General features: G+C 40.3%; 1 protein-coding gene across 7 annotated transcripts in view; it reads right to left on the bottom strand.

The window, feature by feature from the left end:
• CPQ (carboxypeptidase Q) overlaps window positions 1-19978 on the bottom strand; it is a 154632-nt gene that overhangs the window by 112462 nt on the left and 22192 nt on the right. For all 7 annotated transcript variants that reach the window (XM_014965147.1, XM_014965145.1, XM_014965146.1 and 4 more), the window contains one exon: window positions 8296-8503. In XM_014965147.1, coding sequence (XP_014820633.1) covers window positions 8296-8503 — 208 coding nt within the window. The remainder of the gene's footprint in view (window positions 1-8295; window positions 8504-19978) is intronic.

Below are 19978 nucleotides of genomic sequence, written 5' to 3'. Positions count from 1 at the left end.
GCAGAATGTAGTCTGGCATGTTGGCCTTCAGGGAACACAGGAAGCAAAGTAAAAATTAATAAATTGTCAGTCAACAACATACAGACATCCCGGAGGGAAAACCCCCAAGTGCAGGGAAAGAAAATAAATCCCAGAGCACATCACCATTTTTTATCTCTAAGGGCAGTAAGACAACATGCATAGTGCTATGAAACATAACTAGAATCTTCGAAGAGCTCACCAGAGACTTATAAAACATGGTTTCCTCTTATTTTCTCTTGTTACACCACAAACAAGGGGTTTATGCTTGTTTCCTAGTCCCTTAGTAGAACAGAAGACAATATTGCTGTATCCTCTTGCCTTAGGACAGTCTCTTGTTGAGATGTTTCTTATGAACAATTCCTGCCGTTATACTAATCCCATAAGTGAAAAGTGTTCACAAATAATCAGTGCTGCCTACTGATTTCTTCAATTATGCTACAGCATTACTTCTCTACAGCTATCACCCAACTTCCTGTTGCCTCCATGCCTTGTGCATTCCCCCACGCTTGCACAAAGTGGACAGAAGATGCTGCCTACTCAGAAGGATATTACTTTTTTTTTATAAAAATCCTGCAGTGTCAAAAGCGAGCACACACAATATCAAGCAGGGGAGAATCAGGTTCATCGGTTTTCCAGTTCCCTCAGAGATCAATTCTCAACTACCCTGACCACAACTGCATTCTCCTCTCCACTGAAAGAAAATAACTTTTCAAAGCACACATTTACCACTTCACCCTGTGTGTATAGAACTCACATGCTAGGGAGGGAAAAAACCACTTAAAAAACCACCAGAAGGCAATAATAAGAACAGGTATTCTGTCCCCGGAAAATGGTAATGAGCAAAGACAGTTTCTCCAGTAAAAAACGAAGGCATCAGAACCACACACAATACAGGAAAACTCTTTATTTCCAGTATTTGCAACAACAGCTAGCCCTCTGGAAGTAGGAGTGGTGGCACTGCTCGTAACAGTATGCCCCAGGATCAAAGAACACAGCGTTACAAGCAGTCAAGGAAAATTCCAGATACCAGCTTAGCACTGTCACATGAAATAGAAAAAAAAAAAAAAAAAAAAAGGTAAATATAGTAGATTTTTTACCCAAGGAATATAGAAATAGCTTACTTCTACACTCAGAGAAATGTCTTGAGCCCCAGACATCCTTTGAAAAACATTATTTCTGGAAACTTCACCCAGTAACTCTCACTTCAAAACAGATCTTATGCAATGCTTTCTCTTGACAAAGAGGCTATCTGTTTAGCCATTTCTATCATAAAGGTTTTCAATAATAATAATAATGCTTGATTTTATGTACACGTCAGCATCAAAGAGACTTACTTGGCTGACATGCAGTGAATACCTCTAACTTTGTCTTCCCTGACCTACAGAAAGTCTCGCCTCTGTCCCTGCGCTTCCTCTTGGAATTGCCACTTGATTATCAAAGAGCCACAACCTGCACTGGTGAAGTGAATCTTCGTGTCCCAGAGGGCACATCTCTGGCCACTACAATAGAAATTACACCAGAAACAGTTTACGGTATTACACAGATGACGTGACTTCCTTAAAGGTCTCACGTGGTATGTCCATATTAGTCTTTTAGTTTGACTAAAGAATGAGCTTTTGAAGTGAACCTCCCAAAGCCCTTGGCTGCCCGAGCACAGAGCAGTCTCTGAGCACCAATGCTAGATTCCTTTCTGGTGAAACTAAACCAGAAGATGCTCAGTAAGTGGACCAAACACTGCCCAGCCACTACCACATGCTCAGTCTCTGCTGTTGTACCTCACATTTTTAATTGCAGCTTTATTTTTTTAAAAAGTTATTTTTACTTTAATTATATCATCAGATGGAAAAACTTCACTGCCACACAAGGATTTTTGTTTTGAAAGATGTAAAAATGATCTGCAATTAAAAGAGGAAAAGGTTTGGACAACCAGTAAAATATCTTCCCTAATCCCAAGAAAGTAAGACACAAGATTATTTCATTAACCAAAAACTAAGGAAGCAGGTTTACAGAGGGACTAAGGTACATCCCAACCCAGCAGACCTGAGAGCCAAAGGCAAGCTTAATTAGAAGCAGAGAAAAAACTGAAAAGACTGAACAGAACTGCAGGTAATTAACTCACATACCACACCCGCTAACAAGGCAAAAGCCAGAGTATCCACAAAAATTCCTGAATTGACACAGCACTTGCAGAGGGGGACCAAAATTGAAATGCACCCAGGGCACTAGCAGCTCACACAAGCTAAGCCTGTACATGCAGCCGGAGATGTTACGTGTCGCCTTCTCTCCAGCTTCGCATCCTACGAGCATCAGCCAGGCTGGTCCCTGAAGGTGCCCAGATACTCCACTGAGGCTGCGCGGCTTCTGCAGCCCAGAAAATCACGTAGTCACCAGGGTGTTACAGGCAGATCAGAAAAAGGTGCGTGTGAGTTTTGGGCAAAAAGAGGCAAGTGAAGCAAAAACTTACAAAAAACTAATTATGCAGAAACTCCTACTTCATCTTGTACATATAATCCAATTTCATTCTTTTCTTTTCAATGGGTGCCAGAGGCAGCAAACAATCTTAGTTAAAATCAAAGGCCTGAGGAAAGCTATTTTTTAAGTTGAGCAGCAACCTGGATGACCAGTCCCACACTACAACAGACAGCGGAACTAAAGAAAAAGTGACCAAACCTAATTCCTATTTTGTGCTACTATAGGCTCACTCCTTCACAGAAATTGCACTGTTTATTAAATAATCAAAATGAAATAGACAGTAAAAATGGAGTGGCTAGCTGAAGAGCTCCTGGAATTATTTTAGAATGTAGATGAAGTTTTTGAAATTTACACACAGGTCAATAGGGTTTTTTTCTGAAGAAAAAAAAATAAAATGGTCGAGGCCATTTGATGGGCAGCAGGGGCATCTTTCTAGGACAAAGTGACCTGTCTCACCCTCTTGACCTGAAAGGGAATACAGCTTTGTTTAGCGAGACCACATGCACACAGAGCAAGAGAGATGCTCGGGGACCTGATGTACAGCTCATGACCAGGCCGGGCTCAGGTTATTTTGACACCCATATTAAAAGAGCTCTCATGCTCCCACACAAGTCTCAGCCAGTACTCACCAGCTAAAATACAAAACCACATGGGCACGGCACTGCTCCCCCTCTATGGAGAGCAGAACGGGTCATAGGAAGAAAGACTCCTAAGATGGTAGCAAAAAATTAGGTCTACTGGCATTCATTGTGGAAGGAGGGGCAGAAAAGGAGGGAAAAGAGCCTTCAAGGTCCATGACACAACCAGAGGATGCAGTACTTCAAAGACAAAACAGTTTTAAAGTCAAAGACTCTTTGCTATTAAGAAAAAAACAAATAAAAGCAAAAAGAAATCCTACCAAAACTACTGTACAATCCCAGATTTCAGAAAACTTGGCAGAGCAAGTAGAAGAGTGTGTCTGCCACTGCTGACAGGAATAAGCCCCTGCTTTCCTTAGCCGTGGAGTTTTAGGGACAGGAGGAAGCTCTCCTTAGCAGGCAAGTCTTGTATCATAGAATGGTTAGAGTTGGAAGGGACCTTAAAGATCATAAAGTTCCAACCCCCCTGCCCTGGGCAGGGACACCAAAAGCAGCAGACCAAGCATTAGGAAGAGGTGATGTGGGAAGAAATCACTGTGCTAGCACTTGAGAGCTGAAAAATGACACCAACTCACATACATTGCCAGCGAGATTGAGAAGGGAATGAATTACAAAGCAGTGAAGAATAAAAGGGAAAACAGGAGAGGAAAAGAAAATGCACTTTGAGAGTACAATGTATATACACAAAAGTATACATGACTATACATGGTAGAAGAAAATAAACCAAGTGAGGTTAAAAAAAGGGGAAATTAAGATAAAGGAAAAGTAACAGTTTTCGAATTCACATATGTTATATGAAATGATATTCCAGCCCTGGCATGCCTGCACTTAATTGTGACAAATGCATCCACTCAGGCTATCCATGCAACCTCTGCTGTAAATCTTGAGTTGCACTGTGCCACTCACAAATTCAGCTTTCATCCAGACACAGCTTTTAATTAGAGTTACCAGAGGTTCACAAGCAGACATTGTGTCTTGGCCATCTGTAGCCTGAAGAAGGGGAGAGAAAGTAAAGGAAATTACTTACTTCAGATAAGAATAAGATGCTGAATTGAGCCCAAAATGAGAAGAACTTGACCAAATATGTGTCCTTGTTAACAGTCCCTAGACTGGGTCAGAGACCTCGTTGGTCTATTTTGGCCTTGTAATATGTTCTCTGTTGGATTTCTCATCTACTGGAGAGATTGTTCTGCAGGATTTTAAAAAAAATAATAATTGGGCTCTTGGCATTTTTCTCTGAGAATTCTGGGGAACTTTCTTGTTGAGTACTTTAAAAACACTTATCTGGCTTCTTTCTAGAGCCCTTAAATGGGTCATCATTACAAGACACAGCGTTATGACTATCGAATCTGTGGTTCTTGAGGAACAGAAGGATTTACTTATAGTTTCAAATTCATAAGAGTACAGTCACCATAGGATAAATACTGGACGATTTCAATCACTAAAGGATACCTTTTATCTATAAAATGTTCTAAAAATTTACAGCTAGGAAGAAAAAAACAGACTTATGGCTAGCATATTACAACCACCATGCCTTGTAAATTGAGTATTTTTGCTGTAAATACATCCACTACAAACTGGGAAATACCCATGAGTTTATTGTACACAACAGTAAAAGTATGCATTACTTTAACTTGTACAAGACCATTAATCACCACACAGTCAAGCTATTAAAGCAAAAAAAGTCAACATCCGGATTTCTCCAAAAAGCCAAATAGTAGGCATACTGTTGACTGATTACAATAATACATGTTATTTGAGAAGTTTCATTAAAAATAGTTCTGTTACTCTTAACTCCTAACATCCACATTCAAATGTTTTCACTACCAAACTGCCAGTGCTTCAGGAAACTGCTACTGGGAAAAGGCTGTCATAAACACACCGGTCGAGTGGAGGGCAGTGAAAATTACCTACCTGTTACAGTGACTTTCTCCTAAATAACAAAACTTACCTTTACATGACACCCCTAAAGTAGAAAGAGAATTCTTTGACTGTAACACAAGGACAATGCCACAAGACACAACTGCCACACAACATGGTAATACCAATCCTGCCACCTCTTCATAGGCCAAGGGAGATGCTACTGCTAATTTTATTTCCTACTCACCATTTCTTTCCTAAGTAAATGAATCCATTCCTTGAAACTCAACAACAAATCCTTCAAATCCTTCACTGTTACCGACGAGTTGGCATGAGCCCCAGTAGAAACACAGCAGTGATTTTTTCCTGAGTATATTCAAATTCATCCCTTCTTGCCCTCATCTGGAGTTTGGACGCCCGAGTCCCCAGGCAGTTTCATTCACGCCACAGCTATCCTACCATACCTTAAAGAAAAATAAGCTGTCCACATAATCCCTGCTCAGAGGTTCCCTTCACACTTTTTGTCCTTGACAATGTGGCAGACATTTGCCATTGCTGGAACAAGGAACAACCACCAAGCTGCCAGCAAGAGAACACTGATTGAATTCATGTTGTGATTTTTACCAGTTCTGGCTTGTCAGTAAGCTCTAATAATCAGCCCTAGTAAGCCTAAAACATCCACTAGAAAGTACGTAGTTTTAGCCAATCAATATTACCCGGAAATCACACCTCAAAGTGGCTTCCATTGTTTCCAGACAGCTTAATCTGTTGCAAATAGGGTAAGCAAATAACAGTAAGTGACCCACTGTCCATAAGGGGTTGAAATCTTAAAAAAAATAAAATAAAATCCAAAAAAAACCAGCCCCAAAACCCACCACATCAAAGCTTCGGGAAAATTGTGATGCTTTACCCTTCATTCACGAGGAAAGTGGGACAGTGCTCTACCAGAAAAAGAATATTTTCTTCTAAGATGTTTCCAGGATGTTTTGGAGAACTGCCACAATCCCATTATCGGTTATTCATATTATAGGTGCACATGTAAAAACACACAGGCCCAAGAAGTAAAGGTTCTGGTCAACAAAGCAGCAGTATACAAACTGCAAGAATGCAAGACTTAATTTCACAAGACTTACAAGTATTTTATTGTCTTTTCAGTCTTTTTACCTTTCATCTCTCACCCTTCTAAGACACTACTCCCTGCAGCGACAGTATTTCCCATCAGTCAATCCAGAAGGCAAGAGACTTGAACAAACAGGACCCCAGACACTGATTGACAAGAAGCACCACATCCAGCACAGAGTCCATCCAGCACAGCACATTGGTAGGACAGACAAGGAGACACACAGCTGCTGATTAAGAGAAAACAAAGGAGAAGGCATGGAGATAAGAAAATCCAGCCTGCCTACAGCAATACCTGTTTTCTGTTAGAAACAAGACAACCATATCTAGGCATCACGGAATGGCAGAAGTGATGGGCTGAATACCTCCCTTAATACAGGAAAAAACAGATTAACCAATCCCTCCTCCCACCCAAAAAAACCTCTAAGCCAAGGTGAAAGAAGAAAGGACAGAAAGTACATTTCATGAAAAAAATGCTTCCTGGCAGCATCTAAATTTGAAATTGCTTTTGGGAATGACACCCTGGCTCCCAGCCTCAATTAAGGATTCAATACTTCTAAACAAACATATATTTGGCATCTGTTTCTCTTCTCTTTTCATGCAATTCTGAAATAGCTGTAATGCCAGTGCCCAGACCTAATAAACAGGCTTTACTATGTTCAGTCTCCACCTCTGTTCCTCATCTGTAAATTTTCCATTACATGTTAAAATACACTTCCATAAATAGTCTGGCAAACAGAAGATGCAAAGAATCTCTTTCAAATGAACACCTCTGCAGGGCACCAGAACTAAGGATGGGATAGATCAGTGTTCAGATCCTCTTCCAGTTTTCAGATAATCAACAGATTATAGATTGCAATATTCTTTGATGATACTAACTGTGACTCTATCATTAAATTATCATTATTATAAAATTTATTAGAAAAGTATTAGAAAATATATTGTAAACATTGCTACATCTGTTGGGCATCAAGAAATATAGTAATGTAGTTTGGATACTATCTGAATTCAAAGTACTTTACTTTTGAAAAAGTATTTTAAACCGGTAATGTTGGATTCTTTAGGGGAATATGGAGCACATAAAAATGCTAACAAGCAGCTACGCTGGCAGCAGAGCTGTCCTCTGCACTGATCCAATAGTTAGCTGGCATCACTGCATTTCTCAAACTTCTTGAAGCATCAAAAATGGTGATGCTTGCACTGCTGAGATGTGACCACTTGTGTTTTGCCTGAAATGGTGAAACCAAGCGTGTGTCCAAGTGCCTGTCCCAGCCAATTCCCAGTCCCAGCCCCAAGCAAGGTGCAAAGCCACACCAGCCCTTCCCACTTCCTAGCCTGGACTTACAGGGAAAGAAAATCTAGGAGCAGAGATCAGAAAGAAACCATGATGTTATCCAAACAGAACACAGCTCCAGTTTATGATGTGGCATACATTCAGGCTCAGCTTAGCTACTGCCGATGATTCCTCTGTGGGTAAATAGTCACTGGGCAACAAGGTGGTGGAATAAATGGCCTGCACTGCTCTGAATATATATTGTCCAAAAAAAGAAAGGTATTAGAAAAATACCCATCTCACAGAAAACAAAAAACACTCATTTCAGAAATGTAAAAACTATATATAAGAAATAACATACCGAGACATCTAAATAAATTTAATTATTAAGAAATTATTTCAACCCACCTTAAAAAGCAGAGGGAGAATTAGAAACGCTACTGCTATAGTGTTCAAAATAATTATGTTCAAAGCAAACTACTCCTTCATCTAGAACAAGTCAGCCTCGTGCCAGGAAAACTACCAATACAATAAAAACTGTACGCTTACATTCTAGTCAAATAGACAGAATGACCAGTCCATACCATCACCAACAGTCTGGTGCATTTTGTCACCAAAGGCAGTTGATTTTGGTTGATCTCAGAATATTTACGGTAGCCTTGACAATGAAGAAAGTTTTTTAAAACAAATATCATACAAAATTTGGATCGTTAACAAAAAATGAAAACATTTTGAAAAAATGACAAAGCACAGGGGAAAAGAACTATTGTGCAGCCAACAGTTTCAAAACCCGAACACCCACTCATAGCTGGCAACGTTTAAGTCATAGTGAACAAAAATGCCTGCCCAGAAATGACACGTGAATTAATGGCTGAAATGTGAGTCAGAGGGAGAAAAGAGAAAAATACTTACCTATGAATAGAAAAAGAAGCAATGGATCTAATGAGGGATGCCACTGCTCCAACTTTAGCAGCTTCCACTGCTCCCTGTGATCTGTATCGCACCGTTTCACCATAACTGATGAAAGGTTCGTTGTAGACAACAATCTTCCCCTTGGCCTCCTGAGCCCTTTTGTGCAGTTCATCAAAAGAGGCTACCACTATGACTTCCGCCGTAATTCCTGAAAGAAAATATTACAGTGGTTTTAACATTGCTTTCCTACAACTCTCCTAAAGCGAATTTTAACTGACAGAAAAGCATGGACTGGGCAGAACACAGGAAATCAGATTTAACTTCTTACTGGAAAAGGAAGACTATGTAAAACTCTTCATCAGTTATTGGTACTAAATAGCTGTAACAGCACCCTGAACCAAGTACACATAGTTCTCTAAACCATGCGATGAGGTTGGTATTAAAACGTAACTTGAACGGCAAGAAGGATACACAGGGGGAATTCTGTTCTCTGCATGTGCTTTAATGCCTCGCTGCAGTCATTTGTAGTACAAAAACATTTGCAAAAGCTGCCTATGGGATTAATAAAAAAAGATAGTAATCTTTTCATGGAATTGTTTTGATATGTTGCTAAACAACTTAGCTTAACATAAGACAACTGGAAGCACATATTTTTAGACTGAAACACATAAAATTATTTAATCCATAAATGAAACAAAATTAAAAATTTACAGCTTCAATGAAATTTGCAGTATGCTTATAAATTAAACAAAAAAAAAAAATCATTTGGGAGACTATGACAACTATATTGGACGTCCCTCTCCTCTGGGAGTTTTCCCAGATACCCATCCTTGCCAGATATTAACAGAAAACACAGGCAGGTACTTCTGCAGAACTACTGACACATAAGTTAGATCCCACCCAGCTCTTTGTTTTTAATAGTTGGAATAGTTTTAAATTGCTGTATTATCTTGTTTGAAAAAACAAAGGATTTTATAGACAAGTAATTTTTCCCAAACCCAGATTCTCTAACTTTTTTAGAACATTGAGGAAGTATATTTTACAGCATTTAAGAATTCATTAATATGACCACTATGCTTAAAACCCAGTTATTTTAATTGGTTACAGAGATAAGTAGAAACTGGTTAACAATATGGGTAGTAATGGATGCCTGAAATTTTAGTGTTGTATGTTTCACCTAAATGCAACAAAATACATGAATGAAAACTAAAAATAATAACAAATGTCTAGTAAGGGTCTGTCGAAGAAGTCAAACTAACATGTTTTTAAGAAGAAAATGTTTCTCCTTGAAAGTCTTTTTTTTTTTGGCACAAAAATTATTTGAAGATTTTAAAGGCTTGTGTTTGAGACTCTAATACATGAAAAAAACTAATAGAAAAATAGGAAGATCATCTCTCCCAGCACCAGTGTATCTAGGCTCACGGCTTCTTTAAGATCAAACTGTAGTACACTTCAAAACCTTAAAGAAACTGTTTCACAAAAAAGGTTTGGTTTCTTAAGAATGCACCTCAAACCAGGACAGAGAGCAAGAGACATCTACTCCTACAACAAAAGCCTGTGAGTTTTAGCTACAGAACTAACATAGTGTAAAAATTTTAACTGAATAACTATTCAGCTTCTTAACTTTACAGAAAGAGGCACAGACCAGAGAATCACCTTCAAATTTTACTAGTTGTTGTTGGCAGGTAGGTGAGCACGGTAACGGACTCCAGCTGTTTCTAATGAACTGCAGGTTCAGCTGCCTATCTAAGGAGCATCCCAGCCACACATCATTCTGGCTATGGAACCATGCCACTGGAAATAAAGCCAGGTATCTGCAAAATTTCATTTTCCACAAGAAAAGTCATGGTCTCAGGAGGCTGATACTGCAATTCGTATTTCATATTAGCTCTCTGCAGGGCTCCGCTTGGACCATGCAGCAGGCACAGGAAGGGCACACGTTGTATTAGTGACTGGGAAGCGAGGAATGTAACTCTTCTTGGCATTACTGCATTAATGGACAAACACCAACTCTGGATGATTTTTAAAGAATTCGAAACACAGCTAACAACTATCTATAATCCCTAAGAAGTATCTTAGAGAAGTACATTTATCGCCCTCCCTAGATGACAGGCATCAGGAGTTCGTACAGTGAGCTTTGCGGGAATTAAAGCCAAGGAAAAGAAAGCAGAGCTCCAAACTCCAGCCCAGTATCTCTACTTTTGAATGTTCCCAAAGAAGCTAAATAAAGCCATCCTTTGACAAAACAAAACAAAGGTTCTCTCTTCAAGTTTAACTTAATGGCAGCACAGTGCACATAAAGCATTAATCACTTCCCTCTTGTGTAACTTCTGTCTAATTCAACATCTCATTTGCATTTTAGTTCCATTTTATACCATTTTGGTCTCATCTATTGAGTGACAAGAGCAATGTTTATCTTAAACAAATATGTGGACACACATACAAAACCACCCCAAGACCTCCTGTGGAAAGGGAGAAATGAAACGAAAAACTCAACAGTTTACCAGTCTAAGGGGAATGAGTTTCTCCTCTTCAAAATGGGAAACGCCTCACCTTATTGAGCCTTTAAGCAAATTAACCGACCTCTACCCCTAATATCTCCTACCAATTCAGTGCCTCGAGGCTCTGCTTCCCATGTCAAAAGCTGTTCTATCTATCTCTTTCTTACTCCTGTCATTATCTTACCCCAGAAGTTGACTGTGTGTTATTGAACAGAATGTAATCCATGTACGAAGGGAGCCGGATTGCCTGTTTACTTAAGCAAGATATAAAGATTATAACCCCTGCAGTCCAAGAGGTGAATACAGAGCATTCGGTGAATTAGCTAAGTAAAGGGCATGAAGCGTAGAAGACAGAATTACAAACATGATAAACTTGGCTGACTCTATGAAACTGAAGACCGTTTATTTGTTCTCACCATGTGAAACACTATACGTATTGTTGCAGAGGGCTAGTGAGCAAAAGAATCGAGGTAGTACTATGGGTTTCTTCTCATTTCTCATCTTAAACAGTAAATTGTACCCTGCCGTTTCTGAGAATTGAGGTACAAGAAGGGTGTTAACGGTGGAAACAAGCAGACAATTTACCAACAAAATTATATATTACAAAGTCCTCTGTACACAAAAGTGTACGTTTCTATCTAAACACTTGGATATGCCACAACTTTGATGATGACACTGCCAGTTGACATAAATGGCATGGTATGGATTAGCAAAGTCTAAAATCTGTCACAGGCAGGATGAAGGCAGGATTCAGTAAGTGATTACAGTTACTCTTTATTAGCTACAGAAAATTCAACTTTATACATATATCTATATATATAAAAGCACCTGTAAATCAGCTGTCTGCAACATCACTGTACATCATAAGTCTGATTCTTGGCATGAACAACTCTGTCTGGAGAGTGACCTCCTTACCTGCCAGCAATCATGCCACTAGATTGGCTCAAAGATAACTTATCTCCCCAAGATTAAATGCAGCAAACATTTAAGCCATTTTAGTATCTGGAGCTATGCATCTGTCTGTGTCAGTAACAGGTTTCAGAGAAGGGTAAGAAGAACAAAAAAAAAATCCACCCTACTCCTAGATTTTTAAAAGTGATGAATCTCTTAAAATATCAAGGAAACTTCATACAGAATATTGTTGCTGTTCCTGGCCACACAAGGGAAAGATGTGGCAAGACTTTACCATATTGAGTACCAGGAATCCCTGAGATTTGAGAACTTAGTAATAAATAAAAAACAACAGAGACTATCCTAGAACACTCACCTCATAAACACATAGAAATGCAACCTAGTCAGTTACAATCAAATGTTGTATTAAAAGAATTTAGCAAGGCCAGGAAGAAATACCATTTGCATGCTGTTTAATCTTACTCAATACCTATTTTCTGACTACTCAATTATGGCCTTACTCTCTTCTTTTTTCCACCCAGTCTTATTGTTGTCATTCAGTTAAAAGCAACAGTCTTTTGGAGATGTAGTTACAAAATGAAATGCAGCCATCATTAATTTGACCACAAATCTTTTCAGTAACAGCAAGTGAACAACTCACCCCTACACACCTTCCAAACTTCATTGACTTCACACTGTGCTAACATAAGAATTACAGTTTCTCTTACAAATCATGCTATGGAACAGCAATGCTGCTGATCCCCATGCATTGAAGCTGCCACTGTCAAATAAATAATGTGATGGGCAAGGCAATTCTCTCTTAAAACAAAATATGGTACTTTTAGGTCTAGACACAATAAAGCTGGAAACTACATGAACTAAGTCTCTGCTAAACTTTCGTGTGTGCTTTATATTGAAGATTTTTGCATCCTAAGCATAAAATACTGCCTAAAATATCAACACAAAAAGTCAACAACACATCTAATTGTTCTGGTATTGGGGTAGATTTTGAAACTGCAGAAGAATGTATCTGAAACATGTTCCAGCCTCTGCAATCATGAGAGCAAGAGGGAGAGAGAGTGGTGCCTCTCCATTCATCAGAACCAGGTATCAGGATACCAGAAGCAGGAAATCAAGGCATTTCTTCATGGTAGGAAGAAGACAGAGTAGGAGCAGCAGCACACCACGAAAGCACTGCATGAAGCCTACCCGATGATCGCAGCTCTGCCTCGCAGAACATCAGATCACATTGATTCCCTTGGGTTCTTGTCTACTGGATGGCTGCCACTTCTCAGATTTCTCCATTTCCACCTCAGCTCTCCCACAAAGCTAATTTATCCTGGAAGCTGCCGCATCAAGGTATACTGTGTTCCATGATGACATTAAGCACATGCATGTGATAACCCCAGGCTTTTCTGACCTCAGCCTGGTTAATCCAGTTGTCCTTCAGACACAACCATCTCCCCAGGATAAAAGGACCGTCCCTCTGCTTCTTTCAGAAATGGCCCACCTGGACTGCCTTGTGTCTATTTGCAAAGCAGCTTCTTTCCCAGAGTAACAGAGAACCTTCACATTTTTTTGCATGGGTCATGGGAAAGAGCTGCACATACAAAATTAAAAGGTAGCAGCTGGGATGTGCAGTTCTCTGCTAAACATGGCAGTGTTGGACCCTGGATGCCACATCACCCTGCACAGAACCAGATCATGTGCCAGGGTCATACCACAGATGAGGACGTAAAAAGATGAAGCATGCAACACAGAAAAAGGTATCTATGTATGAAAATAGGGAAGAAAGGGAGTTGTTGGGACAGGTCAAAGAAAATAAGGTTTTGGGAAGTAGAGAGAAAAGGCAAATATATTCTTGAAAGCTAAGCAAAGATTAGGGACCTGGCATTATATCCTACTTAGGTTCAGCACCCTCTAAAATCAGCCCTGAAAACCTCCTTCCCCTCAACTTCTCCCTTACCTCTTTTAAAAACATTTCGCTTTTCAGGTCTCTCTAGGAATTAGTTCAGCTTTCCCCCAGTGCCCCATGTAATTCAACAAAGGTTTTCAGAAAAAAAAAATCCAAATTCTGGGTCCATAATGAACTCATCAAATTAAGGCTTGGTGTCAGGCTGAAGCAGATGAAAGATTCATATCATCACTTATTTTTTTTCTCTCTCAAAAATTATTAGCATGTACTGAAAATTTAAAATACTTTAACACCTAGAAACACATTTGCTCTATCATCACATATCAATATATATTGATGTAAGAATTATAATATGAAGAAAAGATAAAATATTTTAGGGGAACTGCGAAACGACAAAGAGGGCTTTTATCAGGAAGAAAGATTTTGTAAAATCTGAATATACTTCTGGAAAATGTGACCTCACCTACCCTGTGGAACAGCAAAGAGAATTACTTCATGAAACTAAAATTACATGGGAGAGTTATCCAAAAGGATATGAGGCTATTCAGCTCTGATGCATGGCACAGAGACTAAACTTATTACTCCGCTCTTTAAGAAGAACACAGAGAAAAATAAACACTACATAATAGTTAAATTTTCGACAAATATGACTTACAATTTCCAGCAAGTACTGGATTTCATTAGAACAATTTGGTTTCAGTAACATGTAGTTTACTGTGCAGCAGCAAATCCTAGCAGCAAGGGGGTTGGACCCGACTTCCAGTACAAAGCCTTGGATGCCAAAAGAGCAGGGCAACAGGTCCGGTTCTCCCAGGAGCAGACCTGCACAGGACACAGGCTTGCTGTGCAATGCCTGGGGAGAATCAGGCACCCGAGCACTGGATCCAGAAAATCCAGTTTCGGAGCACACAGGTGTCCAAGGCAGGAAGTACTGAGGGTAACCTTTCCCTCCTTAGCAAGTCAAGATGCCAATCACTGCAAGCTGTCCCCTGTGAGGGAAGGTGACAGTGTCACCCAGCTGTACATGCATCCCCCCCACATGCAGAAAATCATGTTTGAATCCTGCCTCCACTAGAGTGAGGCAGGAGCTTCAGCCTGGGTTTACCATCCGTGGGGAAAACACACTCAACACAGTGACAATGAAAAGGGCCAAGACCTGAAAATTCAATATTCTCTGTTGCCAAGCCATATAATTCACTTGGACATTCCTGAAAGTAGTGACTGGAACCCATGTCCTTCCCAGACAGCATGTCCACCTCAAAGCCACACAGCTATTCCTGCTCCCTGTGTCTTTGAAATGCCACTGAACTAACTTTTTGCCCAGATACTGGGCCAATGAACACCACAGCGTCTGAGGTCCTTCATGGACGTCATCTTTTACATTCCAAGAAAAACAGTAGCATTATTATCATACCACAAGCAGCACTGCTCTAAGTAATAACAATCCAGGCACACAACACTGAGGCTCATGGTCTCAAGATGTGAATCAGTACCTCCTCACGCTTAGGAAAAGAGGGATCCAATGAAGACGGGGGCCCTTGCACTGTGCTCTCATGCCTGTGACTCTCTCCCACCCCTGTTCTTAGCATTGAACCCCTTGGGGCTACCCTAATCCCTCCAGAAGGATCACCTTCTCTCCCAGTAGGTCAGTAATGATCCAAAGATGCTGGCAATTCAAGGGTAATTCCGCTGATACACATGAAACTTAACTTTTTCGTTGGCCTTTTGTTAATCTAGATAAACGTCCTAATCCACTTCACCATGGAGAAAGTAAAAATGGAGGGTCAACACTGGAGAAATATACATCAACCAGGACTGGGGCCAGACCACTTATTTCAGCAGCATCCTAGGCTTCACAAGACTGAGCCTATGGCACATGCCTTCAACAGCTTTGAGACACAAATCATACCCATTTTATAAATAACAGGCTGGAACTGTTTTCATATTATCTAAGTGGCAAAACTCCCACCACCTTCTATAAGAGCAAGACTGGACCAAATGTTGTTGATAGTTAAACAAAAAAGCCCATGATTCAAACACAAAAACTAGGGAAAAGTCTGCCAATACACAATCTTCATATTTATATTATTTCAGTTTCAATGCAACAAACAGTACATAGAAACCAGAGACGGTTCCTTTTTCAAGGAGACATTTTGGGCAGGCTGCATTCTGGGGCTTGTTCTACTTGTCAGTGTTTCTTTAAAATGACAGGGCAGGGTCACCCATCTGGGGAAAAAAAATGCATTTTAAAACACATGCAAAAAATATGAATTCTTTGATACTTTATGGTCAAACATCTGCTAAACTACTACTTTCCTTCAATTATGGGATTCTCAAAGCAACAATTATCTCTATTTTTCTCAGAATTTGGGGGATATAATCAGTACTACCAGAAATCAACACAGTCTCTCTATATATATCTGTATGTTTTGCCAATGTTGAAACACTGCAAATGAGACGAGGACATTGACTAAATATGGTAAACCTCCAGATTGTCAAGTCCCTAAACTGAGCACTACGTAACATTCAGTCCTGTTTTTTTACCTAGGAATCCATTTCTCTGAGGTAGTGACCATTTTCAATCTCTGCTGACTTCTGCAAAGCCAGGTCACTCTGCGTTTCCTGTTTCTCTTCTCTGTCTCACTAAGACAGGCGTGAAAGTTACTCCCTCCTTGTAAGGAGATCAAAGGAAGTGAAAACGTTCTCTTTGACCCAACACCTTCAAATCTTGGGACACACTGAAAGGGAAAACGTTTTATTCCTCTTCAATAAAAAAAATAATCTTTTCTGTGCTTGCCCCTTTTTACTGTGTAAATCAGACTGAATCTGGAAACTTGACATCCTGGCACGTCGCCCAGTCCCAAAGAAGAAAATAGGAAAATGTGGATTTTATCCACAAGATCACAAGGTACCGAAAAGCCTCCTGCCTTATCATCAGAAGAACTGCTCCAACCTCGAGTTAGCCAACCAGCTCTATGCCAACCTCGTATCTGACCAAAGTGGGCAAATCACAGCAAATCCAATAAATGGGCAAAGTTCTATCTGTGTCCCATAAGGTTTTCAACCCCATAGGCATGGGTTAGATAGACAGAAGGAAGAGATACTCCTTGTATCCTGGAGTCAATGCTGGCTCAGGCTTCACAGGAAAAATACTGCTACTATATAGGGCTTCCTGTTCCTGCCCCAAAAGGATCACACATTTCTTTCCACACTCGCATGGCGTATGCTGAAATGGAAAGCGAACAGCCTCAGTGTGACCATTGGGTCACTCTTAGGAAACACTGGTTGGAATTTCCAGGGATAGAAGGGAAAACAAACCGAATAAACCCTGAATTTCCAACATCCAAACCAGGTTTCTAACTACTGTTAAGCTATCGCCATGTTAACAAAGAGCCCTCCAGAGCACTAGCCTGGGGAGCTGAGCTCCAGGAGGAGCTGTGAGGGCACTGCCGGTTACCAAGTCCAGCATGAAGCACTAAGCACATCCAGAGAGAAGCAACATTTTAAGTTTCTGCCAATGCTTCCTATTTTCTTAGGTCATCAGGTCTCAAGCCTGGTGGCACATAATGGGAAGGGAGGAATACAGGACATAACTGAGAGGATGAGAAAGCAAGAAATGGTCTCTTGTACCTCCTGCTGGGATGGGGGAATCACCCCCTCTCATCTTAACCCCACCTCTAGACCTTAAAAGACAAAAAGTGCAGCCAGTGCTGTCCTCTGGCTCTAAGGAGGCATCAGTAGTGTCAAGGAAGGGATCTGTCAGAGCTCTACAGAGCCAGTGGTTCATAAAATAAGGGGTCCAAAATGTATCCTGACAGGAACACTGATTTAAAGGCGCAATAACTATCAAGTTAATACCAAATACCTTCAGGAATTACCTGCACATTCCACTTTAAAGGCAGCTCTGAAGGGTGTCTCTGTCCCTGGGCAGAACCCAGGTGCCAATGGCCAGATTCATGGAGCCAATATCCAAAAGCCAGTCCTTGACCTTTAATGTGTCCTTCTGGCAAATCTCTGCACGGCAGCAGTAGATCTTCCCAGGTTGATCCCGTGCAGCAACAGCAGTGCAATGCCAGGAGAACCAGCATCAAGCACCTCAATATTGAGTTGAATTATTTTGATTACGGGATGACTCACACTCCCACAGCTTCTTGGCTAAAACAAGACAAATCAGAACTGCCGATATTCCCTCACTGAGGGAAATTGTTCAAATATTTCCAATGTGATTTAGGGCAGCTGTCTATGCCTTTTTTTCAGGAATAGGGCACAGTGACAATTGCTGGTTAGAGCAGTGGGAGCGGATCTAGGAATGAATTCCTCAGAAGTGATGAGGCAGTGGTTTCAAGAGGTTAACCACACATGTTTTTTATTCCGTGCTTGGGATGAGTATGAGTTTTAGGACAGGAGCTTTTCTGAGCAGCACACCTTGCAGTTCTCTTGCCCGGAGAGGCTGGTGACGAGCGCTCTCACCAGGCATTTCCGTCAGCCAGGCGGCCGGTCCAGCCATCGGAAGAACGAGAGCCAAAAACTCACCAGGGACCAGCTACCCCACATAACCTCTTCCAGCACGAAAATCTGTCACAGCTTGCACAGAGCAAGATGAGACCAGCAAAAATTGTTAACAGCCACGAACAGCAGGAGAGATTTTAAGTCAGAAGGTAAGCAATTTAATCAAAATGATTCCACCAAGTGTGAGAAACTACACGCTCTTCTGTGAGACATCTCATTGCCATGCAGTCTTCTAGCACCAACACACACATCTTTTCAGAAACACGGCAGATCTCAGAGGAAAGTAAAAAGGTGAGGAAGAATAATGTGGTTTTTTTGAACATTACTCAGTACAAACCAGCACTGGATAATACAATCTTATCTTCCAAGAAACCACCAGCTACAGGTACTAGCCCAACTATTCAATTGTCGGTATAATAAGATCCTTACAATGAAAAAGGACATGATTAGCCAACTGTGAACATTTTTAAACATGTCAGATCAGTATCCCTCTAAATGAAAAAAGGCAAACCTAGGAGTAAGGCAAGTGCAAATAACTACACAGCTAAGAAAGGGAAGTAAAAAGCAGACTTCTTGGGATGTGAAGATGTTCGCCAAGATGAAATTGCCGGTTCTCTTTCCAGGTTCAGTAACACTTGCTCAATAGCAAAAAAAAACATTTTAATTTTAGCTTCCTTTTTGGGAAGCTTGGAATAGGACTGGAAAGGATACAAAATAAGTTGTAGGTTTAACTTTTGCTATAAATATTCTCATATCAAAACAGTAAGCCTTAGACATATCATGGGATAAACAGATATTATTAATGGGTTTAGTTGTTTTGCATTTTAGGCATGCGTTTACCTCAATACGACAGAAGTACCTCAGAAAAAAATCTAAAGTAGCAGTTTCCCAAACAGAGTAAGATTTATTTCAAACATACCTTAAATTACCCAGTTTTATTTTTTGTTTTGAAAGGCTATATATTTTTTCTAAAGAAAACAGCTTTAATACAGTATTTGTTTCATTTCAAATACTAAGCTCACTATCACAAAAATTTACAATTCATAAAAAAAATTACAAGTATCACATTACCTTTTATTTCCTAAACTAAATTTATTTTCTCATAAAGGAACAAGAATGCTTTTGAACTGGTCTTGGAGTAAGTCTGTTGTTATTTATGGAGAGCAGTCACAGAGGAAGGTTGTCTTCCGGCCTTAAAATAGCGCTCCTGAGAAAGCCCCACGTCAATATGTACAACAAGAGAATCTTATATATCATTTCATTTGCAAGCAAGCTAATATTCAAAACACGTGAATTTTGCTGAGCCCAGCTAATGATCATTCTTGTTCCCGAATTAACATATCACACATGATCCACTAAAAGGCAACACACAGTTCAGCAACAGGGGAAACAAGGAGTTTTCCAAGGTGAGCATGAGATGGTGAGTGGAGAGAAGAGGGAAGAGGTGGGGAAAGGAATGGACAGATACCATTTGCCATGCGTAGTGAGGGGTTGCTGCTTTCCAAGCTCAGCACGAGATTCTCCTCCTCGTCCTGCTGCCTTGTCTTCTGCCAGAGCGAAGTGCTGAGCTTGCCAGGACAGGGCATGGCAAGAAAAGCAGAACTCAACACCCCATGGAGAACTTCCCTGGCCAAAAAGAAAAAGAAGGGCTGGAAAACCCCAGGTCACAAGAAGAAGCTGTCGAGCAACCTCAGCGGAGGAGCAGAGTCTTTGCAAATTAGGTTCAGCAGTGTTAAACAAAAGAGTATAGATTTAATGGCGAGTTCAGGAATTCTCTAATTTTACAGATTGGTTCAACCAAACCAAATTATATCAAACTGCATCATTCACAGCCATGTCATACAGAAAAGACACAGAAAACCAGCGT

This window comes from Calidris pugnax, unplaced genomic scaffold (assembly GCF_001431845.1).
Source record: "Calidris pugnax isolate Ruff unplaced genomic scaffold, ASM143184v1 scaffold41, whole genome shotgun sequence".
NCBI classification, from domain to species: Eukaryota; Metazoa; Chordata; class Aves; order Charadriiformes; family Scolopacidae; genus Calidris; species Calidris pugnax.
The sequence above is the reverse complement of the archived record's forward strand: the minus strand, read 5'-3'. Positions and strand labels throughout refer to the sequence as shown.